Source organism: Agelaius tricolor, unplaced genomic scaffold (genome assembly GCF_023055355.1).
Source record: "Agelaius tricolor isolate 1412-34295 unplaced genomic scaffold, bAgeTri1.0.p SCAF_1, whole genome shotgun sequence".
Classification (NCBI taxonomy): domain Eukaryota; kingdom Metazoa; phylum Chordata; class Aves; order Passeriformes; family Icteridae; genus Agelaius; species Agelaius tricolor.
The window spans coordinates 13,718,787-13,746,493 of record NW_027269261.1 but is presented as its reverse complement, the minus strand read 5'-3'; the positions used below and the strand labels follow the sequence as shown (position 1 = coordinate 13,746,493).

The 27,707-nt window shown below is 37.9% G+C and overlaps 1 protein-coding gene across 10 annotated transcripts in view; it reads right to left on the bottom strand.

Moving 5' to 3' along the window:
- Nucleotides 1-27,707, bottom strand: part of LCLAT1 (lysocardiolipin acyltransferase 1) — a 112,055-nt gene that overhangs the window by 25,984 nt on the left and 58,364 nt on the right. For all 10 annotated transcript variants that reach the window (XM_071423688.1, XM_071423631.1, XM_071423664.1 and 7 more), the window contains one exon: nt 24,625-24,741. In XM_071423688.1, the coding sequence (XP_071279789.1) occupies nt 24,625-24,741 (117 nt within the window). The remainder of the gene's footprint in view (nt 1-24,624; nt 24,742-27,707) is intronic.

Genomic DNA, 27,707 nt, shown 5'->3' with positions numbered 1-27,707 from the left:
TTTCAGAAAAGATATTTTTATATTCCACTCCAAAACAGAAAGGAGACACGCTATTTGGAAAAAATTATGCAGCCATTCTGAATTGAGGATGATTGCATTGCATTTGTTGAGGCAAAAATCTGCATTCCTCAACCACATTATAGCACTGATATCCTGTGTGGGAAAAAGACCCCAAGCTAGGTACTACACAAAAAGATGGCCAATTTTGGTTTTGAGAGAAATGCAAAGAAACTGTAACCTACTTTAGCATTCTGTAAATATATTTTCATATACCAAACCTTACTAAACTAGCCTAAAAAGGAATGCAAGTAGAGTTTTTAAAATTTACTATTAAAAATATCAACTGCTCATCTGGAAAACTACATATAGGAAAAAAAAAATATATATATGCAGCTGTATCTGTTTATCTAAATGTCTTAAAAAGCAAGTTGAAGGTTTTTATTCCTGTGGTTTTAGAGTAAAAAATTATTCAAATTGGACAGAAAGTGACTACTGACAGCATTTAACAAAATGTGCAAAATACATTTGGAGGAAAAATACAATAAAATAGAAATCAGGCCTGTTTTCTTTAGTTTTTTAGACAGAGTAACTAATAAAAATATATTGTATTTCAACATGTTTGTTGAAAGAAAGAAGATGCCTGCAGAAGATGAATTACATAAGGAGCGCTGTTTGAGTTTCATATAAATTGCTTTATTTTTATTTTCAGAAACCTAATGCACTGACAGTCCTGAAATCACATGTGCATAACTTGCCCTGTGTATCTGTGCAGTCCCTTGACCACAAATGAAATTGCTAGATTAGGATCTAAAATTTAAAGAAGCCCCTTTCACCTCTTGTACCTGTTTATTCATATGCACGGCCACCAGTGCCTTGAACAGTTTACAAGCCCTCTGCGTACGCTTATTAATTTTCCCTGTGCCAGCTCTTTCACTTCTCCTTATTTCCTGCAATCCACAAACCACATTCGTGCAGGCAGGGGAAGCCATGAAGCGGCCAAATGAGCCTGCTGAGGCAGTGAGTAAGAGAAGCAGAGCATTATATAACGTGTTATTCTCTCCTCACATACATTATTTGATGTATTTTCTCGGACACGCAGTTTAAAAGGAGGAACACAGACCCCAGCTCTCTCTCTGTTTGCACAAGCAGTTGCTCTGACAGGACACAGGTCAGGTGAGTGCACACTGCCATTCTGGAAAGTACATCTGCATATCCCGACCTACAGAGTTTGCTGTGAGCCCACCTATCTTTAGTGCTGTAATTTTTAAAACCAGCACTAAAGGTTATTTTCATAGATTTGACTTAGCTCATGATTAAAAGTATTACCTCTAACATTTACCGAAAAGGACTCCTAAACCTTTGTTTTTTAAAATCTGCCAGTGAAGCTAGGAAAACCTTGGCTTTTTTACAGTTCTGAATTGAAAAGATTTAAAGAAAGATAATACCTTTTAAGTTGCATCTCACAGACCCTTAGTCTTCACTGGAAAATGTTTATATAACATTTCCAAGTTATTCTATGTTGATATATAGACCCTGAATTTTATTAACAGAATTTAGTGTGATCAAAATCCCAGTAGGGTATGCTGACATTGCTCTCCCTCCAGCTGCTCCTCTCCATCTGAAATGTCCTCCAGTCCATAAACAGGAAAAACTACTAAGAAGCCGACAGCTTCATAGGCTGCAGACACATGTGTCCCTGCAAATGTGCAGTTTACAGTATCAACAGCTGTATGGAAAAAACCACCCAGAAAACAAAAAGGAACATTTCATAACAAGATTAAACAAAAAAAAACCCCTCTTAACAATTAAGCAGTTTTTCACTGAAGAGCTGAAGCTTATTACAAATATCCTGTCTAAAAGTATCAGATTGTCCAGATGCAGAAACAAAGATAATGTACGAAGACAGACGTAACTCTGAAGATGATGCTGCATGCAAAAATGTCCACTTTCACATCTACTAAAACACAACAGAGGGTGTGCAGGAGATGGAATCCTTCTGCCAAATGGACAGGGGAAAAAAAAGAATCTCAATATGGGATCTGTCCAGAGAAAGAGGTCAGAGAAAAGAGAAAGGAGAAAAGGTCACATTCAAGCTTTTAATAGGCAATAACATTTTCTGGAGGATATAATTCCAAAACTATTTGGCAAAACTTCAGGACATCCATCAGCACAAGCAAAATGAGGGTCAGTTGGCTATTCTGTGAAATATTGAGCATTTTATGAGTCATAAATTTAATAAAATGTGGATGTGCTAAATTTACTCCACTCCCAAGTCACACCCTTTTTTGGTAACCTCTGTCCATGACAGTCTTCAATGCATCAATAACTGGAACCCTCCAAAAAACTAAACTCTAAGGAATTAAGACTGAATAAAACCAGACAATACACGAAAACTTAAGTCCCATTTAAGGTTACAAAACAATAGGGTAATAACTACAGACACACACACAAAAAAACAGATATGTCACTTACAGGGTTGTAATTAGTGATGGAAGAACCAACATTTCACAAGGCTCCCGTACTTGAAGGAGTTGAATCTCATTATGGGTTTTGCTAGCATCTGATAAGATATTCTGCACCTCTTTTACTGAAAACCCCAATTTTTAAGCTCAGCCATTTCCTCACACACCTGGTACATGACACTACAGAGCTGCAGAATGGGTCCCCTTCAGTCTGCCTGCCCACTGCCACAGCTCACAAAAGTAAATTTTGCTAGACACAGATTTATAGCATGTACAAACCCATGTTTCTCTCTGTAGTAAACCAGCAATGATCTAGGTGGTAGACTCAGAGCATTCACATCTCTGGGCGATTCCTAGATAGGCTGGTTATTACACAATTTCTTTGTTTCTTGTATCTCTTCCCAAAGCAGCTGCTGAAGGAGTTTGGATACGAGTTTCTTAATTTTTCTTTCCTTTAAAAGACCTTTGCCACCGCACTACAATGCTTTTTTAAACCCTGTCCTTTCAACCATAATTTCAGTGGACAGGGTTCTATTTCCTGAAGTCTTCAAAGGGAGCATGGGAGACTTGCTGCTGCACCACCATTTCACAGTGTTCTGCCTGATATTCTTTTTATTTTGACTGTGAATTCCTTGGTTCAGCATTTTAAACTATAGTGGACTGAAGAAAGAGCTATCTATTAAAAAAAAAAAAAAAAAACAAAACCAAAAAAAGAACAAAACAGAGCAATGTGCCCCAAACAAGCCAGACTTCATGTGAGTTACTAAGAGGTGGAGATTCAAGCACAGTTTGCAGAGGGCCTCACAGATATGCTCCGTTACAGTTTAAAATAATTCCTGGAAGAAAATCAGTAGTGGCAAAGGGACAATCTGTAGCTCCCAATACTTTTAATACCTACAAATTAGTGCGAGTCATGAAGAAAATGCTGGGTGGAGTGGGAGGGCAGTGGAAGCAAGGCCTAATTCAAGAAACCACTAAATGGAAGCTTTAACTCAACCAACACTTACATGTTCCCTTTTCAGGAAAACAAGAGAGAGAAAAGAGGACAGAAGGCTAAATAGAACTGAAACTGGCAAAAAGTCAGGTTCCCAAACAAATCTTCATGTAAGAAACAATATCAAAACCACTGATAGATTAATGGACATTTAAAGACAATGTTTTTAGGAAACCGTTCTGTAGCTGAGGCTTTGAATTTCAAGCTCTAGCCAAGTAAGAAAAACAATAAAGTGTCTCTTATTCTTGGAAATTCAGAGGAGAAAATAGGTTATCACTGTTTTACAAGCATGACTTAGCCTATATTTTGGTGTCCTTCAAAAAACACATTTGTTTTTACATTCACTTATTACAACTGACTGCATATTTCCTTAGGAGTATCCATTCATCAGATGTTCCCGGAGAAGCTACAGCAGTCAGCACAAAATGAACGATTTCTTAAATTGCCAGAACAACTGTCACCAGAGGTGACAGATTTTGCATTAGATACATGTAATTACTCTTCAAATCTCTAAAACAATCTTCTGAAAATACTCCTGCTTCGTTTAAACTCTTAGGATGGTCAGGAAGAAAGGTATTTGCTCCTAAGGCTGTGCCTGCAGATAGGTTGTTCCCATTGTTACCCTAAAGTTGGCTGCACCCAGAGGTTCAGCTTTTACAGCTCCTTTTGAAGTACTCATGAGTTAAACTTAAATTATGCAATCTCTTGCAAAACCACTAAAATTGCAACTGCTGGTAAGGCTACCAAACAAGCTCATGAAGTACAAAAAGTTGTTTTGTTTCTGTCTAAGGGTTTTTGTTTGTTTGTCTGGAGTGAGGAGGATATTTGCTGATTTTAGAATGATCCTATCTCATATGAAGTAGAGCAGGCCATGTCATGATTTTATCAAAACCATTTCTTTATTAGGATCATTACAACACACAAGCCACCGCTGGCTTATAATTTCAAGTTATTTAGCTTTAAATACAGGATAATAGCCACATTTAGTGGAACATTTAGCTTCTTTTGTTGACTCCTGTTGTTTAAAAAGAAAAACAGGAATTAAATCAAACAATACCTGTAGTATTTGTATAAGAAAAAGCATACAAAAACGAGTGATGAAGCTGTATAAATTCCAGTAAATATCTTTTATATTTTGGTATTTCTAACATATTCATTTTCAAAGAGAGACTAATCTGAATATAGAGACTACCAGTATTTTACCATATTATTTTATACCAAGCACAGTGGTTTTTTTAAGCTTAAAAAAAAAATCAAAGAATCCCACAACCCAAAAGATATTCTAGAAAAGAAAAATGTTTAACTGTTCCTTGTTAAATATTTGTAATGAATTGCTTTGGCAGGTTGGATGGGGCTTTGAGCAAGCTGGTCTAGTGGAAAGTAGCCCTGCCCATAGGAGGGAATGGAACAAGATGATTTTTAAGGTCCCTTCCAACCCAAACCTTTTTATGTGTCTGAGATTCGTTGTATTTTGCAACTCAACAAGGAGCTTGAAGAGCTTGAGATAATAACAGATTGACCAGAGAGTATCAGAAGGCATTTACACTTGCTAATATCTGTGGGTTATGTTTTTGATTCATCTGTATCCACAAGACATGAGAAATTTAAAACCAGCAATGTCAACACCTAATATCAAGCTGATTTCAAATGAATTTGTGTTTTTTCCTTGATCCATATTAATAAAGCAGTGAATTCTCAGCTCATATACAAGAGGAGACAGCAAATACTAAATTTCATGAGATGACAGTCAACTGGAGAAGAACAGCATACCAGAAAATGGCAAATGTACCAGATTCACCTATTTATTCTATAGTCCAGCAAACACATGAGTGTGAAGACGAGATTTTGCAGACATCTGGACTCATCATGTGCCCACCCCCACGAAAGTAAAACAGTTCAATACCCTGTGGTCTTTTCAGATGTATCAAACTGAGTCATGTGCCTATTGGTGCATGAAAGAATCAATGATTTCTTTTGCCAGCTGGTCTGATTGCCCCGCTGTTTTAGATGAAGCTGCAGCACTTGAGGTGGCATTCTCCACAGCCATCAAAATGAAACAGCTTCGACCACCTCCCTTGCTCTCTGGCTGTGGCATTGTAGGTTTGCTCCTTCCCCCTACAACCACTGCTATGACATCAGGATTTGCAGGCCAGATGGTGAATCATATAAGAAAAATTCTCCTGTTGTAAAACAATCCTTTTCCTGTATTTTTCCCCAGTGGCAGTCACTGGTTTACATGCACATAAAACTACACAGTTGGTTACAAAGCTTTTGGGTGGATTAATAATCCCCCCCATCCCCTCCACCCCAGTTGTGTAACGTGTTGAGAACCAAAGCAACTTACAAATGGCTTCCTGGTTTATCTTTACTAAAGTTTAGCTGGGAAATAAAAACCTGAGCTTCCAAGTGCAAACCCACACATTCTAACTAAAAGAAGTGCAAATACTTGACTGGATGTACAGTGACAAATTCATCTGTATTTCAAGAGAGCTGAACTAATTCACCCCAGACTTGCAACAGTAAGGCAGAAAAGCAGTGAGAGGTGGATTCAACTTGGAAGGCAGCAAAATAACTTTACCCATAAAGGACAAGATGCTATTAGTAACAAAATTCTTCACATTCTTGTCACAAAAAGATGTTTCCTATTGCAAGACGATACCCTAACAAACCAGCCTTAGATGGCTGGACCAGGTTTGCACAGTGGCAATGCCAACATAGCACACATTCTCCCAGCCAAGCAAAAATCAAAGTAGGACAGATTGTCCAGTCCAGATTGGGCTATATCATCTAAAAAGAAGAGTTCCTGAACACAAATTTGATGTTAGTATGAAACAACTCAGATGACAACAGCCAATTTCTTTTACTATAAAGCAGGCTTAGTACCTCCACATTACAATTTCCCAAGTCTTTCATTAAAAGAACCTACTGTAATTGCTATGTATAACAACAAGTTTAAACCTCTCGGACTGAAGTGGTTTAAATTTCCAGGCTCTTTCAGACTGAGATTCTTTCTTTTATTTTTTTTGAAGGGAAGAAGGAGCACCACAATCTCAGTTAAAGCAATTCAGCTATATCAAAGACTGAGGCTATGGAAAAAATGTTTTTGTTACTTAAAAAGTCACAAAGAATTTCAGATGGTTTGTTCTTTGGAAGGGAATAACATCCCCAAGCCTTGGAGCCGGGACTTGAAGTTTGGCAGGAGATGGTATTTGTGTCAGTAATATGCCTTTTGCCAACTTTCAAGAAAACATTCCAAATTTGGCCAACAACTACGAGCCTTTGAAGAATCTTAATTTTGCACATGCTCAGCAAACATTTTGTAGAATTTACAGCTGAAATTTAAAAAGAATCTGTCCTTACTGAGTATTCTCAACTTCTGATCCTTAATTCATGCACAATTCCCTGAGTAAAGGACCACACTATATCCCCATCTCCTTGTGGCTCCTGCATGTGACCACCCATGCAGCACAGGGAAGGAAGCCATCTGATTCAAATACAAAGGGGACAACTATTTAACAACTCTTGAAGGGAATTTGGCAGCCAAAGCAGAGACCCAGCCTGTGGAGGGATGGTGGCAGTATCTGTTGTGTGATCGGCAGCTGATTTAGTGTTTGAAAACATCAGTAGTGAAGAACATTAGGTTGTAAAGTTCATTTCTCAGATCTTGGGAAATGCCAGATCTGAGGTTGCCTCTGCCTATATAATGGATATTATCTTTAGTTCTGTGATTATATACTACTTTGCCCCAGGACCTGAACCTCCAGTGAATCAGGGCTAACAGCTGAATGTAGGAGCTCTGCTTCATCTACTGCATAAAGGTCTGCAACAAACAAAACAGAGGGAGAGGGGAGCAAAAAGGACAAGTTCAACTTTAGGCAGCTGAGTCTCAAACCACTCTTCATGCTAAATAAAACCCAAGAGAACTGCATGCTATTTATGCCTTTTTCATAAACAGACTTGAATTTCTCATCTTCTGGCTGGGCTGAGTGGATGTTTCTGGGGTCAGTTTGGCAGCGCTGCTGAGCAGGCTGAGCTGCACGGGGCATGGAAAGCACCTGGCTGGAAAACAAACCCACAGGTGGCTGAAACCACACAGCAGACCTGACCTTAGTCTTGCTGCACACGTCCATTTCCCACACACATGAGAAATACTGGCATTGAGAAAATAAATTCTTTCAAAATCAGGAAGCACTCTAGCACTAGAGCAGCAAGCAGCAGTGATGCTTACATAGGAAATCTGTTTTCAGAGAAGAGCTTGAATAATGCAGCACATAAGCCCCAGGGCCACACACTGAAGAGGAGAGGAAAACAAAATATTTAAAAGTTGCTCCTTCAGTGAGTGCTCAATGAGGCAGAGGATGTGTGTGTGGAGAGAATGGCATGCAATCATTTAGCTAAAGACCAAATAATCTCATATATACATGTAAGAAAGCCAAATTAAGATTCTACAAATAGCTTTATGATGTTTGTCAACTTCTGAGTGTCAAATTTTCCAAAGGCTGTACTTTTTTTTCTCCTTCTCTTTTTAATTTTGCTTTCATTGCTGGTTTCATACAATTAAAATTACCAGTTCTGCAACTAATGAAATAAAATAACCTTGTAAGATTTAATGATATTGGATGCAGAAACATGTTAAAGAAATCTGGCCTCAGTCCTAAAGAATACGTTAGACCTTCAAATACTCAGTTTTGCACCAGCTTTTAAATTCAAAGCCCAAATCTATCTGTGCAGGAAGACTCAACATTTTATAATGTCAATGATCAATTCTTAGCACATTCTATGCATAAAACCAGTGTTCATTAGCACCTATAAAGCTAATTCACTATGATTTTTCTGATTCTGTTTCTCAGACATATATAAATAAAATTATTAATTTATTTTAGACTTCAAATCCATGTGAAAGTTGTAGATTTGGAAATAAGCTAAGGAAAAAAATCAGAATTTTGTCATTTTGATTTTCAGCTCAGTTGTTAAAGCCTCACCCGCAAACTTTGTACATGTAAGCATTTGCAATAAGAGACTATTTTTATTTTGGCCATCATAACATGAACTCAGATGATGCTTTTAATTTTATTAACTATCTCTAATACAAACACTTTTCCTCAGCCCTTCCAAAGTTATTCAAACCTTTGTAATACACAGCACTGTATAACACAAAGGTAAAACACTGTGCCCTGCATGCCTCTGGCAGTTTATTTGCTGATGAAGGACTCCTGTCTTACAGGAAGCTGAGTGGTGGCTCAACTAATCAAATTCTACAGTAGATTAGAAAGAAGGAATAGCACCAAATTTGCAGCTTCAAGCTGAACTCTCTGTCATGACAAACTATTTGACAGTCACTGATCTAAATGCCTTGGGATTTGTACTGCAAACTTGAATAGCCATATGCTTACCACTGAAATGTGCCAAAGGCAGCTGTTCTTTCACAGGGCTTGAAGTTTGTTTACCAGTACATATTAATAAAAATACATTTAATAATGGCTTCAATACCTTCCTCCCTGACTCTCAAAGACTAACAGCTCCAAGAGAGTTTTAAAAGGTGTATACATCTACATCTGAACTTTTTGTGTATCCACTGACAACTCTGAACTGAAGTAATATGAGGACCATAAATAAACCATGCATAAAGTCATTGTAAACGTTGCCATCTATCAAGCAACCTGCAGTAGAAGGCTGAAGACAAATGCACCCTCTTTTTGAACTTTTTCCTCCTCCTCAATGCTCCTCAGTTCTTATTCTCCACACAGGTGAGTTTTCTTTCTTTCAGGTAACAGGCTGGAGCTGAATTTGTGCTGGAGCTGTTCCCCAAGAAGCAGCGTGGTGCACCTGAGCCTACCCTCAGAGCACCTCCACCTCTGCCAGACCAGTCTCACAACACACATCCTTGGAGGGAGCACCCCTTTTCATGACTTCCACAAAGTTTTGGAAATAAGCTAATCCTTACACAATCTTGGCATTAACTGTGCTTTCAGCACACTGATTCAACACGAACCCCTTCCATTATTATAAGAGAGAACACAGACATGAAACCCACTAAAGAATTAAATTAGCTTTTAAAAGTCTAAATTGTCTGATTGTTTCTGGACAAGAATTTTACCTATGAGGACCACAGGTTTTTTTACTGTGAATAAAGCAGACATTAAGATATCTACCCAGGAGAAGACAGTTTAGGAAGAAAGGCTCTATTTTCAAGTGTGAATTTGCTGCTTTGTTCTATTCAAATGCAAAACAGTGTTGTTGCTTATTATATTGCCACTTTCAAAGTTGCTTAATTTACATAAAAATTAACTAGACTCTTCTTTTGCATGCATCAAGTATTCATGGTTAGCTATCTATGTATATTTAATATATTTCCATGTCATCATCCATTGCTAGGTAATTAGTTCCTGGAACTCTTACTGTGTTTCAAACGGTGAAACATAAGAAGATCTTATTTAACATCAAGTTTCCATTCAATAGATGAGTAGCAATTTCCCCTCATCTTCACCTCTTCTGTGTTTTGATTCTTTTTTTTCTGATGTTTTACATTTAAAGGAGATGAGTATTTCAGTTCCACTCAACTGAGTTCAAACACACATCTAAAGCTCTCCTCTCCTTTGTACTGCCCCTTCTCAAAGTCATTCTACCTATCCCAACATACTGGCATACAAGATATGCAGAGAAAGCCTCACTGGAATTTAGAATAAATACATCTATACCTGTTTGACACACTGGGATTTTAAAGATTGCTATATATAGACATTATACACTATATTTTGTCACATACAAGAACACATGCAACTGCCTTTCTAGTACAGTCAATATGAAATTTTCTACTACCTTCACCAAGGGAGGGATTCTGCAAAGATGTGGTGGCCAAAACAGACACCTAAAATTATCTTAATGCTAAAAGCCACTGAAATTTCTGGAAAGGAATTTCTAGATAATGACTAGATAAGACAGAACTTTATTTAAAAAAGACAGAGCTTTATAAAAATAAAAAAACCAACCCCCAAAACATTAAAAATGTTTGTATTTTGACAGCACACTAAGACTGAGCAGTACCAAGGTATTGGAATAACTAGGATACATGTTTGACAAAAACAACTTTGCCATTTCCTTCCTTCTTAAGATACCTAAAACAGTTTTCAGTTCTGGGATTGTGTTCCAATCACATCTGCTATTCCTGGGCTAGACACTTTGTACCAAATTTCACCTACACTTACCAAGGTGACTACATTCTGTTTGTTTGCTAGCAGAGGCTTAATCTCTCTTCCTTTCCAGATTTGGTGTTCCAGGCATTTATTTTTAAGGCTAGTCAAAAATTTATGGCAAAGCTACAGCTGGACACCTGCCCCCCAAGTCTCTGCCTCCTGCCCAGAGCATCACCGAATTTCTGGTACAGACAGACGTTCCTGCCCCTCACCCAGCTTTACTCACACATCTCTGGCAGCTTTTCTCAACATGGATCTGCCTTCCAATCTGATGGATAAGATCACTCAAGCACAACATCCCCTGGAAGCAATTCCTTTGAGACTGACCAGCTGGCTGGCTGTCATCTAAAACACGAGTTTGGGGGACTCTACTGATCATGACTGTTCATAAAGAGAGCTCATTGAATTTCACTCAGAATGTCATCTATGGGGTGCATTATTTACACCGAACAAACAAAAAAAAGAAACCAACTACATCTCAGCAGTGTTGAGCTGGAAGTTTACTATCACAAGTGTCTGTTGTGTGGCAAGAAATTCTATCCACTGTATGCTGGATTAAAACATTGTTGTACTGGGCAACTTTGAGGCACCAGCACAACCAGGCTGCCTTGGATGGAGGTATGCAGAGCAGAAGTCTCACAGAGGCTACAGAAGGGTCCTTCTGACAAATGCCTGATCTGGAGTGACTTTCTTGAAGAAAATTAGCAAAGCATCATGTTTTTCGCATTTGAGAGAGGGGCCTATCCAAGATATGGCTTCTTTCAAGACAACAAGCTGAACAAAATACACAGAAATTACCAGCAATTAATTGTATACTAGTCAGTTTCAGAGCAAGAATATGGTGCTGGGTGCACAGAGCAGAAAGAAGAAATGTCCAATAACCAAAATCAGGAATGCTTAAGATTTCTGAATTCTCTTGAACTTGAGAGTCTCCTCCCTTTGCTCTCAGATGAAGACAAAAAAAAAAAACCAAAACAAAATGGTGGTGTAAGAGAGAAGGAACACTGAAGAATGAATGGTCTTCTGCAGAACTGTGATGCCACTTAGGACACTCTTGCAGGCCTATCTGAGGGAGAGGCGTCAGGACACGCAGAGGACAGACCCACAATGACTTAAAAGTATTACATGGAAGTGTATTTGGAGTGTTTATAGCAGGGAAGTGTAGGAAGAGAGCCTTCCTAAAAACCCTGCTAGTGTTCTAACCAAGTATGTGGAAAAGATTAAGAATTTGGATGACCCTGAGCTATTGTGTAATAGCACACATTGTAATTCACCTGAAAGATCTTACTGGCTGATAAAGAGGTAGCTGGCCATAAGGCTAAAATCTAAGCATGCTGCTGTTCAGGATGGGGTACACTGGCAAAGGCACCAAATTCCAAAGCTGCTGTAGGCTGCTAGAAAGGCAGCTCAATTTTAGCAGAATTACACACTATGGTATTAAGGCTAGACTAATTTGGCCATTGTGACAAACACAGGTGGCCTGTGGTGACATCAGTTACATGAAGGCACTCTGCTTCCTCTTCTACCCCTTCCTTGTCAGCAACTTGCATCAGAAGGCTTCCAATTAATCTACTTCAGTGCCAAGGTTGTGCTGATAAGAATCTGCTCCTCTGGACTAGATTGCTTCAATCTCATTTTACCTTGGTTGATAAATCAGAATGTTTGAGATCTTCATGTAAATTTGAACCACAAATATGCAAATATATTAGTTAATGCTCTTCGGTTTTGACCAAAGTAGAGTATTATGGAAAAACAACAGAAAGAATAATTTATCTCATCTATGTCAGCATTTTGTTTCTCTTGTAACTTTAAGTAACTCCTTTGGTTTATTCCTATTTAACCAGGCTCCCTTGTGTATTTATCTGGTTCTGAACATTCTTTTGTATAATAAACACTGCCGAAAATAATATCTTATGAATTACAATAACAGCCTGAGAAAGACACTTTATCCTTAAACTATTCTAAAACCATTTTCTGATAATAGTCACATTTAGATATGCTTCAAAATTCACCCAACATTTTCAAACACAAAATTTGTTTCCCCAAACCTTATTTCCCATGAGTAAGAATACCTGGTTCTCAGAGTTCATTGTAATGCTAATGAAAACCTTTTTTCATACTGACTTAGTTGAAGGATATCCTGTCCTTCTGCTGCATTATTAATACTGCCAAACCACTGGAAAACTAATTGCAAATGCCAATTCACTTAGTGCTATCATTCGGCTCTACAGAATTTTCCATTTTAGCTACAGTGTGTGCAAAGTAGCAGACAAAATATATTTTATATGCAGGTCTCAACAGTCTTTTTTTATTTTGTGACAAAAGCCTGACCAGCATACTGTTCATGTTCCTATTTGTTTATAATTGGTTTCTTAGTGTGTTTAGTATTTTTCAGAGAATGATTATTGTGAAGTGTCATACTTCTGGGATTAAAACTATGCTGGTGCTCCTTTTCAAGACAGCTCTTGAATTTTTTTCCACATCAGGTATGCATAGCAAATTCCAGGGAAGAAAAAGCAACGTAACATTTCTGCTCCATAAAGCAGAAGTAAAATTTTGTCATGAAAGTTAACAAAGAAATATATCACTTGAAAATTAGAAAAGCTTTTGTGTAGTCTTTTATTTCTGTGTTTTGGGGGGTTTTATTCTTTTTTTTTTTCTTAAGAGAACAAAATCTGAGAGCTAGATGCCTATTATGTAACCATGTGCAAGTATCTCTTTGACAGACCACTATTTCCCAACATGTAGTCTGAATTACTCATGGGCATAAACCCCATTTTTGTATCTACATGTGGATGCATGTACTGCTGTGAAAGTATGAATCTTCAAGCCTCTCATTTCTTTCATCTATCTCCACTACTTCCATCCTTTTGCATTTGCCACAACTCTTCTACTAAAATAATGAAAATATCTTAGGAATGTGTTTCTGAATAGCAAAATATTTTGAGAAAACAACGCTGAAATAACAGTTGTAAAAGAGTTACTATATAAGATTTGAAAATTAAGGCACCATTTCAGGAGTTATGACCAGGTACTCCTAAATTCCACCTCTCTCCTAGGATGAAACTGCATTTCCTCAGGTTCACAGGTCCTGGGCTCTTCCAGACAATGTTACTGACTATGGAATTTTCTTTATCCTTTCATAGCTTCTCAGACAGCAGATCAGCTTCAAGGTCCTGCCAGCAAAAGCTCTCCATTCTGACTTTTTTTTACTGTAGTTTGAAACGAAAAAGCATGGAATACATTATTAGAAGCTTGTCATTCTAAGCAAAGAAAATACCAAACTGGCAAAACACGTTTGTTCTCCTGTTCCAAAGCGAACACCACAGGAGGGCTGCATTCAATCTTCCTTCCTGAAATTCCCATTTCTCAGTATTTAGTTACACAATCTGAATGCCTGACACTTTCCTCCAGTGTTACTTTGAAAAGAAGCAGCGCCCTGTGAAGCCGTTTCACTTGTAGATCAGGACAGGGCATCCAGGACAGCAGATGCTTGAACACTTTCCAAGCAATGTGAACCTACTTAATAGAGTTCCTCCCCTCACCCAGCTCAGAGGCAGCAATCATGGGGCATACATCCTTATGCATAAATTCACAAAGGCTAAGTAAGATTTGTTTTCTGTAATTGTGTTAACGGGATATTTACAATATGATCCTTGTCCTAGACAATTTTCCAAGAAAGATGGAAATCTGCCACTAAAACTCCTCTATATACATACACACAGTTGTATATAGACAGTATATATATACATATACACAGTGTACCACACCTTACAAGAAAAAGCCCCACCATTTAAGTCACGGGCACATTATATTCTATCAGCATTTTGGCTGTTCAGTTTTAATGAATTCTGTGCTGTCCACTGCTGTTCAAACAAGAAGACATGAAAAAGAATATGCTGCTGGTTGATTACATGTGCCAGAAAATAAAAAGGCACAAGACTGAAAGTCAAGAGAATTTATCCTTTCAAGGAGGAGAATAATCCTTTGAAAATGTTCTATCCAAATGTGCAACACTGCTATTATAAATCAGAAATTATGTATATATTTGAACACTGAGTGCATGCTTACATGTGTGTCTCAGTATATAATGTCAACTGAATTTGTCAGCACAACAGGTAGCATAAATCCTGGTGAATCTCCACAGCCTCTATGGTTTGGAATGTATTATTAACAGGTTTATTATATATTTGCAATGCTGTGGGCATCCCTGTTTGAGACAGCTGTGGCTTAGCTGCTACCTGTTCCAACAAAGCTTTGACATCAGTGAGATGGGTGTTTCAGACACAACAAAACAAAATCCCTGCCTCAAAAAGGCACAGGCCTCACAGATGGGGTGTGAGCAACGGGGAGGAAAGAAGGAGCCAGAGAGCTGCTGAGCATATGTTTCATTTAATTCTCTGATACAAGCTACAAAAGCAGGCAAGCAAAGGGCTGATAAAGGATGGCAGGGAGATTTCAGGTCCGTTGAAAGGAATGCTTTTTGGATAAGTGAAGGCAGAAATCAACTGGTTAAAATCACAATGGTGCTGCTGACAGGATGAACCTGCAGAGCACTTAGACAAAGAATGCTTTTGAGGGATGATTTTTCAAAAGCATCCAAGCAAATTTAAAAGGACACTCATTCTTATAGGATCTTAAGTGGGACTTATGTCCCTAAGGCCTGCCCTCTGTGTTTGGCTTTTAAACGCCAGTACCCATAGCAACTTCAAGGCAACGCAAACGTGCCATTGCTCACAAATTCCAATGTCTCTGAAGCATTTTCAAAATGCCTCTCTTTTTTTATTTATTGTGCATGCTCTTCTTTTCTCCTAATAGATGCCCTTACTGTCTGCCATGCCAGAATCCATCAGGTCAGGCTGGCTCCTTTCAGAGCAGAGCAGTGAAGGACTAGTGATCAGGAGAAGCCCTGCTCAGGTCCCTGCTTCTGGAATGATTTAATAATCATCAAGAGCATTTATTTTTATTGCTGCACTGCAAGGGCAACATTGACTATCTATGCAAACAAAATGACAGTTTTGCATAAGTCTAAATATAGATGATAGGCATTTCAGAGATGCTTATTTTAAGATATTATTTGTTTTTAATGGTATGAAATAGAATTAGAGAGAGACACTACTGACTTAAACGTGTATTAAAACAGTTCTCCAACTCTTAATTGGTAATCATTCTACAAATAAATGAATTTATGGGAAAATATATTCAAATCCTATAGCTGTAATATACTTCATTATAACACTTACTACATGTTGCACTTCAAATTACTGGCATGGCACACAGGCAGTAAAGGGAAATCCTTCCTCTGTCCCACCAACATTTAGTGAGAACACAGAGAGCCAAGACCTTGCTTCCTGCCCTCCAAAATCCTGCAGTTCAGAAAAAGGTTGACAAAATAAGTCTCAAAGACAGGAATATTTCAGATTACATATAAAGTGATGAATGAGGTGTAGAGTTGAATTTATGCTGAAGTTTATGTTTTGATAAAAATCTATTTTAAAAAGCATTTATGCTTTACTACAATTTTTCCCAAGCTCCTCTGCCCCCTGATGTTTTTCGTTTTTCAGTATCAGTCCCATAGCAACATCCAGGATTCATGGCTGTGGCACTGCTCAAACATCTCTGGAGCAGAGCCTTTGCAAACGATTGCTAAACTCAGGGATCTGAGTCAGCTTGGAAAAGTCTGATGCTGGGCTCATTTTTTATATCCTGAAAATAGTGGCAGGGGACTGGGAGGAGGGCAAAGGGAAGGAGAGCTGAAGCTGCAACAGCAGAAAGGAATGAAAGAAACAAACTACTTAAGGTTTAATGATACATAAGCAGCATATTTTGCAAGCAGATGAGATTGAGAGCTGTATTACTCTATTACAGATTTGGAGGCTATATCTGAACAGTTTGAGGATTCCAACATGTCCAGTGACTGAAAGGATACTCCATGGACCTTCTCCCCTGCCAGTAATTACTCATACAGAAAAGTGGTTATCAAGAATACACAAAACACATTTGCAGCAACCTTAATGCAGCTGGAAATAAAAACAGCTAGCATCTGCAAAAAGTAGAAGACCAGAGAATCCAAAAAAAATGACTGAGAATCTCCTGTACAATAGGACTCTTGATTTGGGATTAGTCTATTCAGCCCGTAGATGCTGCTATTTTTCTAATAAAACACATCAGGAAACATCATCTCTTAACGGAAACTAAAGCAGTTAAAAAACAAAAAAGAAAAAAGAGACTATGGAAAAAGTATGTTTAGGTTCCTCTCTACTCAAGACTGCTTGAAGCAATTATCTGCCTTACTAATAAACCAAGCTGAGAAATGGGTAAGCTGTGCAAAGCATTTGGTAATAGCATGTGAAACAAATAGATGCCAATACTACTCCTCTGTTTATAAGAATTAATTTCAACTTCAGCAATAATTAAATATGCTACCAATCCAACCAATATCATCTGCAAATTCTTGGATCAGTGGCTGGCAAGAAAGGGCAGTAACTAATGAACTTGTACTTTACCTCAGGCTCACCTATTGTCTGTCCTAAGTTTTTAAAAACAACCATAAAGCTCAGTACTCAAAACACTCAAATCAATGAATGACCTTTCAAAACACACACCCAGAGAGATCCTGACCCAGTCTAGACCAGCAAATACACCTTGTTACCCACACTCCTGGTCCACCACCTAGTCAAAGCACATTAACTACTAGAAAAACCTTTCTTAAAAATTCTTATTCTTAAAAATATCTTCAAGAGGAAATAAACATAAAATCAAAGAGCAGGAACATTTTCATAATTCTGAAGAAAATTATTCTAGTTTTCCTGAAAAATCATTTTTCCTGAACTCATTGGTGGCCAAGCTTAGTTTTTACATATGCAATCTGATGAGCTAGCATTGTTCCAGGCCTCCAGTTGAAGCAATTAAAAAAGTCCACACTCGCCAAACATTACCACATCGTTACCACAGATACTGTGTATTCTGAGTCAAGGGAAAACAGTGGAAACCTCTAATACCACTGTGGGGTAACTGCTGGCAAATGGTAAGTTTTTAGTATGGTTACCACTGCAACTATTAATAACCTGTGAGGAGGTAAATGGAAAATGATCCACTGCATGGTGTATCTGCTTGTCACAAGCCATGACTCACACGTGAGAGACTGCAAGGGAATTACTGCAGTAGGTGGACGTTGAGAGGCTTGAGAACGTAAAACCTGAAATATTTCCGATGAATACCACAGATGTGTGGTGACTCAAACATGTCACCCTGCAAACACTGAAGGGACAGCGATTCTTACACCATAAACCCTCCAGTGAAAGGCTCTGCTCCCTTCTCAATAGCAGTAGGGGTGGAAAGAGGAAAGGATGGGGGCTGACAGAAAAGAGTGGTTCGGAAAAAGCAAATCCTTCCCAGGAGGAATGAAACAATGGACTGTTTTCCACAGAGGTGGGGCGAGCAGTGTAGAATGTTGCTCCAGTAAGACATGAAAGAAGAGAAACAGAAACTTCAACGTGTACCGAAGGCCAGAAAATATCTAACAGAAAGCTGGTGCTCATTCTGAGAAGTACATCACAGCCAACACACGCAGATGTTTGCAAGACATGGTAATCATCAGCGGTTAACATGATTCTGGAAAAAGTCGAGCTGCCCTTTCCCATGTTCCAGAGCACAGAGACAACTGTCAGCATTTGCAATAAAGCACCACAGCCTGCATCCGATTTTCTGCTTTGCTGAATTTCACAGACATGCCCAGTGATAAAAGCATGCTTTTGAACCAGGTCTCTGCTTTTTTTTTTTTTATATGACTAATGTTATGAATTTTTTACTGAGACACAAAAGGCATAAAAAGTATGCAAGCTTCAATTTACATACTGATATTTCTGTATCAAAGGCTATGCTATTTAATGCGCAGGATCCAATTCTCATAAAAGCAGAAGATCAATTACAGCAGTCAGTGAAGCTCTAATATTGCATTTTCAGCTAAAAACTTGCTCAAAGCTCTTTCACAATAGCTCAGTAATTTCAGAGTATCAATCTACTTAGTAACATGACTCTGGGAGGAACACATGCATAGAGGAAAAAGAAATCCTGAAGAAAGAATTTCCTTGCATTAAGGAATGATGGTTTAGAGCTGCTGTTTAATCTCTGCAAATCTGATGGACGTATGGGTGAAATTAGTTGATTGAGGACCCAAAGCTAAGGCTGATGTGGACACTTATGTTTTCCTATTTCAAAAACAGACTGGTTTTAGTTTACAGAACTGAGCAACCAGCACAAACAGGCAAGAGCTGCTCTGAGAGATGGCAGTGCTGGTCAGTGTGCAAGCTCTGGCCTTGCCAAAACCCACAGAAATTCTGGCAGTGGTCCAATGTATAATTCTAGGAGTCAGAAATCTGTTCAGTCATAAAGAGGGAGGCAAAATTTTGTTGAAAGAACAAATCTAACCTTTTCTGTCATTTGATGTGGGGCCTTTCTATGTCCTATACTTTTGCTACACACAAGACAAATTATGCATAAACCTGGAAACTGTTACAGTCCTGCTACATAGCTCTGAGCACATAAAACCTCTGCAGGTGATTCAGCAGACACTTCTCTGATTGAGACCCACATGCCTCACCCAATATATATGTAAAGAGGAAAGAAACTATGTAATCAAAATAAAAAGAAGTTTATTTAATATGTACATCTATTCATTCATACACCCCTTACCACAGCCTGAACATTTCAGTCAATGAGTAGACCTGATTTTCACACTCACATCAATTTTCTCTTTAAAAAATCTAACACACTTAGAAATTGGTATTACTTTGATTTATGTTTGAAAGAACAAATGGCACCTGCCTTGTAAGCTGTAGGTGCTTAGGACATAAGTGTCATCAACACCAGAAGACAAGCCCCCTGGTAGCATTTCTCACTGACATTTCATCAACTCATACAAGCAACTCCCTGCCTCTCTTTCAAAGTCAGAGTAAGAAAAAAGCTCTGAGTGCTTATAAACTCTGGCTACTTCAATCTGAAGGGTGTCATTAATAAATATTCTTGGTGCACAGCAAGATGTCCAGGCACTGCTCACAAAGACCTGCTGCCTAACCCTGGCTACTTCACACCTCAGCAAAGGGGAGCCAAACTGTTCAGCTTTCAGGAACTGTTAATCATCATCTCCTATTGACTGCCTTCTACATTGATCTGCAAATCACAAACTGTCTCCCTACGTTATTAGCTCAAAAGTGCCGTGTAAGCAAATTGCACCAGAACCCAAATAAATGTCATGAAGAGTTCAGTATATAAATATGCATATCTGGATACTCTAATTCCCAGAAAATCTGAATCTACAATACTACTGAATCTACATAATAGTCACTAAGCATCCCAGGATTAAAGCATTTACAGTTTTATATAGAGATAACCTGGATTGAACACCTAAAGAAAACTTTCCTGCCCTAGCAATGAATCAGGTTGAATACCTGCATGTAATTACTTAGAGCAACTGTAAAATCCAGGTATGAACATCAGAAGATACAGATGAGCTTCAACTGTGTGTGTATAAACATTAATTTTAGGGCAAAACTATCAATTCTGAATCAATCATGGAAAAAGGGTGAGAATCACAGTTTCTTTCCATCAGTAAGAATGTGCAATGAAGGCAAGCATGTTAAATGTGTATCTTTGTTTATTTTGGGATCCTGCAGTTGGCAGATGTTATCTGCAATATTTTTTTCAGTTGGCTAATTATGAACCAGAAATAAATTCAAAGCTGAAATACTATAATAAGACAACCAATTCTGACTAGTCATTATACTGTACAACCAGTAAAATACAAACCCCACAATGGGAACATCCAGTCCAATGTATCCAGCTATTAAAGACTGTTGATGGCTGTAGAAGAAGTGTCAAAAAGAGGTCAGTTTAAATTTAATGTTGGCAGAAATGACTGTCTACAAAAGCATGAATAATCTTTTAATGATGCTTTAAAGTGTTAGCTCTGTCTTAACACTTACTGTTTATTTAGTCCTGAGAAAATGCTTAAAAGCCATGAAGCAATTTTAAGAAAACATTCGTAAACAGCTATTTTCTCTTGACAGACTATTTGGCCACAATTACAGATATTATGCCAAGATAATATATGTAATTCAATGAATCCAGACAATATTGAATCAAATCAAACCAGTATTATTTTCCATCTCTTTGAAACTGAGCATTCAAGTCAGCTGAACTTTCAATGTCATTTGGCACTTCAGAAAAAACTTTACAAAATATAAACAGGTCTGCAAACCTATACATAATTTCTGAGTAACCTCCTGAAACCTCCTCTTATAGAAGGATCTCACAAAATGGATCTTCAAGAACATTATATAAACCACAAATGTTTTCAATTAACATTGCTAATGGCATGATTTTATAAAAGTCTTATTTAAATTCCTTCAGCCCTTTTCAAAGTCCCACATTTTGTAAAAGGAGATGATTTACCTTAACCCAAGTTCTGCCAAAAATTACTCCACACATAACATCTACTCAAAATTTCAGGCTTAAAAAAAAGGATTAAATATGATTTTAGGAGATGGCTAAAGAGAGGGATTAACTAAAAAAAGTAATGATCAATCCTCATTTTGGAGGCTGGAGTTCACTTTCTGTTGTGCATTCACATGTTCTTCCTCTCTCTTTCAAAAAATGCTCATCTTTGTTCCCCAAAGAAATACAGCAAAAATGTTTTTTTTTTACTAGATTGAATCCTGGTAAAAACGATTCCTTATAGCTGAGACAAGACAAATGATTCACTTGATCAAGTGAACAGAATTAGAAAGAAGCAAATCACCTATTTTATTTTTCTTAGCTTTCCATCAATAGTCAACTAACCAGGTATCTCTTGCCTGAAAACTAGCAACAGCTGAAGTCCTTGTTCTCTTGAGTATATCTATTATTAATTATACATCTAAAGCATATTCATAGTCTGTGTTTACTCTTGGGTGATTCTATGGTTTCTATGAATAAGAAGACAATGTGATAATTTAAAAATAAAACAATTATTTTCACTGTTTTGGCACTTGAGCATAATGAAAGGAAAAACCAGTCAGCTTCTGTGTGGGTTTCTGTTTAGAAGAGACAGCTTAGGGGGGAAGAGCTACCACTTAGATGAACCAGAATGGGGAAAGAAAAGGTATGAGTCAAAAGCCAAGGAGATGTAAACAACTTTCATTGGGTTTTGGCAGACATCATATAGATCTTTTTTTTCTTAGCTCCCATAATCTCAGCAGTGACTTAGAAACCATCACCACAACATATATGGGCCAAAGAAACCAAACAGTTGAATAAGGACCCTGTAAGAAAGAGAAGCCAGCCAGAGGAGTTTGAGTGCTTTTGGCCACCTATGGAAAGCAAGGAACAGGTAACTGCTCGGTTTATGCTGGCAGGGCGCAGACAGTGCTTCCTCCAGGAACAAACTCCTTTGCACAGATACAGGCAAAATTTTATTGAAGGTTATTTTCACCTGATTCTTCATTTCCTATTCAGAAGGGTCACTAATAGTCATTTTTATATAATAATAGGTAATTCTTTCATGCTACAGCTTGTGATGCATATTAATCAGGCTTCTTGCCAAATTAAATTAGTTTCTTCAACATCTGAAAAGCAGTTAAACTTCTAATTACATTTTTCCTCTCTTTCATCAACCTATTTTTGGAACAAAATAATGTACATAGGCCTGAAGAAAAGACACCTGAGCCTCAGGAATGGAAAACAGCCACAAGCCAAAATGTATTCACAGGAGAGCTATAAGGCAGTAAGGTTGTCATCTATGCACAAAAATACTTTCAAAGACATAAACATGATGTTAAAATCTCCACCACTCCCTCCTGCATGTTGAAGTCACAAACACTGCTTTGTGCCTGCAGGTATGAGGAGTAAAAAAAGAAAATAAATCTGGTTTTATGATTATTACTATGATTGTAGCATTAAGACAATTCAGAAATGGAGACTCAGGTTAACACTATATCCCTTGACAGTCCTGGTTTTATTTACTACTGCTAGCATCAGAAATTAGGATTATAAGAAAGCATTCTATCAGTTTAAGTTATAACTCAAACCAGAGATGCACAATAACACCAAGTACCAACTGGGCCATCTGCATCTGAATATCAGCCTTGAATATCTATATTGTACAGATGAAAAGATTGAGATTGATATATATCTGCACATCTATAAAATATAATGAAGTATTTTAAAATGCAGCAACTACAGACAGGTTATATATATATATATATACACATATATAAAAAAACCCAAAACTTTTCAACACAAATGGTCCCCATTTTGCACACTTGGAAGCAGTTGAAAACCAATTCTTAAATTAAGAAGTAATAGCCAAGTACTTTAAAATGCTACTTGAACTACCTTCTCCCACACAATTTACTACATAATAGCATACAGTTATAATATATATAGCCTACAACGCCTATCAAAGTATCCAATATCTAGTAAATTCAACACAAAAGGGACATTAATATTTCACACAATATTTGCCTGCCTTAAATAAAAAGGAGATGTAAAACCACTTCAAAGGCTGGACCGTTATTGTTTTTTCCCCAGCTTTCTACTGCATAAAATCAGTTAATCAGCCTCAAATATTTTCCTTTTCATAACCCAACCGCCTAATTTGCAAAGATTGCTCATAGAGCAATGGAAGAGAAAAACATTTTTATAAAATTAGAAAATTACTGTATACCACAAAGCTTGCTCCTGCAGCAAATAAAGAATTTTTTTAAAGTTATTAATATTTCAAGTGGAAAACATTTCTTTAACTGAAAATTTATTCCAGTTTGAAATACTGTTATGCACTAGGTTAACTTAATGCTGTGAAGTTTTAAGTATAGGAAGCTTTTGAAACTGTGTATGTAGCAAATTTTTTTACTACAGCAAATTGAGTAATAAACATTCAAGAGAGATGAAAATCTAAGGTGTCCAGCTCTGAATGTGCAATACTAATAGGGTCAAACGGATAAATGGGATTGTCCAGCTGGACAAAATTCCAAAGCACTCGCAGTGATTTTAGGGTATCTGCTTAGAAGGAAGCAGGTAAAATGCAAGCCAGGTCTGCTTCGAAAACCCAAGCAAAGATTCCAGCTAGAAAAAACCCTATCAGAAGGGCCCTATTCTTTTTAATAATCTCAAACTTCTTCTTCTGGCAGTCAAAATAACCAGCATGTGTTAAAGATCTAGAATTGCTTTTCCCTGAAGAACCAGCCTATAAAAAAGTCACTTCATATCTACTGTACATGTTTATTTTCTTCAACCGTATATCCTGCAAATATTCACTCATCTGTACTTGAATCCCTGCCACATCTCTACCATTTAAAAGTTACGTCCTGATGGCCTCAACCTCCTCAAAGTGCCCATTCCCAAAACAACTCCCAGACATCTCAGTGTAACAATCACACCTTCATACTCTGTTCTCCTATAAAAGGGACTCAACCCTAACACCTAGATTAATATTGGGATGGAAAACCACTTCTGAGTAAAAAGTAAGTATCACACATTCGCTTGCCACTACCCTGCCAAGCAGCACAACCTGTATTTCACACAGCTTCTCTGAGTCACCATCACCCCAAACATCTGGCAGCACTGGGCAGCTGACTAGCTGCGTTTCCATGCTGCTGTGCATTCCCCTTGTCCATTTAACATAACAATTAATTTACCCAGCTCTCAGAATTAAACCCAGAAGCCTTTTCTGAGAGGGCAGTGACATACGTGCCTGTGTGTTCAGTGTCACCCATCCACTCGGGGTTGAGGACGGTACAGGCTGAACTTCCTTGAGATTTTTTCCACTGGTTTTCTGAAGTAAGACTGCTAAACAAGCTAAAATACTTAAAACTAAACAACACAAAAGTTACTTTCATTCCCTGCGTACCTCCTGATGATGTCAGTGTCTGTTATCAAGTCTCAAATCTCTCCATGTTACAATCATTTTAAAGGAAAAACAAGGAGAGGGCAGGATTACCTTCCCTTAGACGCTCAACCACAAAGGTGAATCCGGTCGTTCGTGGGTGTAAGACGTACTCGTATTTTTTCAGTCCGTTCTTCTCAGCAAATTCATTACTGCGGGCTTTGGTATTGTCTGAGGAGAGAAGGAGAAGCAGCACTTGGTGTTACTGGGCACACAGACCATGGATTAAATGGAATGATAACACGACAGGAACGGCACAACAGCAGCTCACACAGTACGGATGTGGAGGCAGACACAAGTGTGCTTTCAGTTGGCCATACCATGGTATGAGGAAGAGCCATGTGGATTGCAAGAAAAGCCTTTTTACCCTCTCATTTCATTTTAGCAAATCATCAGCAAATCTTTCATACTTTATCAAATGCAATCTGAAATTTATAAATTAATAGTCTGTTAAATAGTTCTCTGTACACTTCCATACCCATTCTACAATAAGATGTATTAAGTGGCTCAATTGTGTTTTGGGGTTTTTTTCCAACTCAAAAGGCCCAACATTATAGTAATGTAGATTCGATATTATGAACAGAAATACCTTGAAGTCAGTGTTTAACCACATTACACCTATTTCAGAAAGAAAATATTAAAAAGAGGAAAGCAGTTAATCTAATAGCTTAAAATGGTATTTTACATCTTCATTCTGAACTCACCATGCTTTGTTCATCAACCTGTGCTGCACATAGTTCCCCATTTTAACTTTTTGACCAAGCACCTCAGTGCCACAAGACATGCCTGCCACTGTACACAGAGTACATGCAAGGCAGCTGGAAAGCACCATGGCTAAACACCATGACAAACGTGTTTCAAACCTCTGCTAATAAAAAAAACTCATGAGAAAACCAAAGGCCTTCCAGAGCTCGTTGCCCATTAAGAGAGCCCACTAAGCAAGGAAGACAAGGACACCAAAGCAAAAACTTCTGGAGACAGGTGGAGAAGAGGCAATTTGTTCTCCTGTGATGTGCAGGAGGCTCATCCAAGCAGCCTCAGTCAACAGCCAAAAGGACTTTGCTGGCTACACTCAGCTCTTTACTGTGGGCCCTGCTGTGCCTCCCCTGGGGCCAAAAGGCAATGGACATATGCAGTGTTCCCTTGGAAACATGGAAAAAATCAATTTGAGCAAATAACTTATTTAATAACTCATATTTATGAAATTTTACAGGTGCTTAAAAGACAAAATCCCAGCAACAGATGTATGGAACAAAATCACTGCTGGAGCAATCTATTTTATTTTTAAAGCAGAAAATTCTTTTTTAAGGGTCCACAGTTAAACTTAACAGAGATGGGAGATAAAAGTAATGGAAAACATATCACTGTTTAATCATTTAACATAACTGATACTTAGAGATAAATCCTTCCTTTTACAGTCCTCCCAATTTTTCCTGTAAAAGTACAATAGCACAAGCGAACAAATCAACAGCAGTGAGAGATTTCCTTTTTGCTGTAATGCAACATTCCCCTATCTTTCTTTTGTCCCTAAATTATATGACCTCTTTATTTCTCAAAAATGCTGGTGCCCCTCCTAAAGGTTTGTCAATCAATTAATAAATGCTATAATATATTACCATACTAAGTATCTTTTCCCTATGACCTACTGTTTCCATGCCTGAGAGAGCTGCTTTTCATACATGCAGACTTTAAGATTCACTGCACAGATCTCCTGACCATGTGATTTGGAGGAAAGGAAAGCTGTTGCACAGTAGCCAAGCAAGTGATTCAGCAAAGAGGATCTAAAGATTTAATTCTTGCCAAATTGCCAAAACATACAAATACTTGAAAAATATTGCAACTTCAAAAAGCATTGCTAAAATTATGGAATGTGTGAAATACTAAAATTACACTTGGCTAGGTAATTTAATTTATCTTCCCTTGGACATATACATTATGTCTTTAACCACATGGTCAGAATATCTATTTTTGTCTGCTCAACTACTACTCCATTCAATACTGCAAATGACTATTCTGAATCAGCAAAGGGGACTTGCCTTGCAGACTCCCACTGCAATGGCAAAACTCGCAAAGGGAACCATGAGCCAGACTTGGAATGGCTGAAAAGGCAACAGAAATCTGGTAATTATTAAATGCTCCTCCAAAAAAACCAGGTTCTACCTCTTAGGTGCACCAGTATTAGCTCAAGAACTAAAACTATTTTCTAAGAAATGACACCGATGACCAAGTGTGTTCCTATAAAAAAATGCCAAAATCAAGAGTTCCTTTCCAGATTCTGGAATGGTTCAAGTAAAATGTTTTAAATTTATTTATCACAAAAGTTCTTAAGGTAATGTACTGTTGTTTCCAAAGGACAGAAGTATCATATTCTTCATTTTCAGCATATCCAAGTTTGGGTTTCACTTCAGAAAATTTGCAATCTGCAAATCAAGTCAATCAGAGCTTTGAGACACAAGTGCCATATACATCTACAAAAAGGTAAGCAGTCTAAAACAAGAATTCTAAGTTTTAAGGACCTCAAAGTGCACACAGTTAATGAGCACTCAGAAGAACTATCTCTGTGTATCTTCTCCACTAGCACTTTGCTTCAGAGGCAGCATGAAAGTGCTCCTTGGTGTTTTCAAAACACTCCTACTTGCACCAAAGATAAGCAAGGAGTGAAAGGACACTTATGTTCTCTGAGTAAAACCCAACTGATGCTGCAAGAAAAATCTGGGACCTCCAGTGCTCATCACCTTGAAGTAATCATCTTCAAACTTCTTCTAAGTGCACCTCCCTGTACTTGGCAAGAATTCACTGTAAACATCTGCAAAACATCTTCCAAATTTCCCTTTACTACACTGCCTTTGTGAAATGTGTGAACAGCTGGACATCAGCACACTGGCCAACACTATTCAGCTATTTCCTGACATTTGTATGCCTGTCTTGCCTCTGGACTGTAAGTTTTATATAACAGAGACTGCTCCCCTCCCTTTTTGCATGACCCTAGTGTAATGGGATTTTACAACTAGAATAATGCTCCCAGCTAACACAATGATCATTGTCATCTGGAAAAATCATCTCCCTCTCCCCTTCCTAACAACTATAAAGCCACAGGTCTTTGTGCATTAAACATTATTTATTACAGCAAGTCAGGA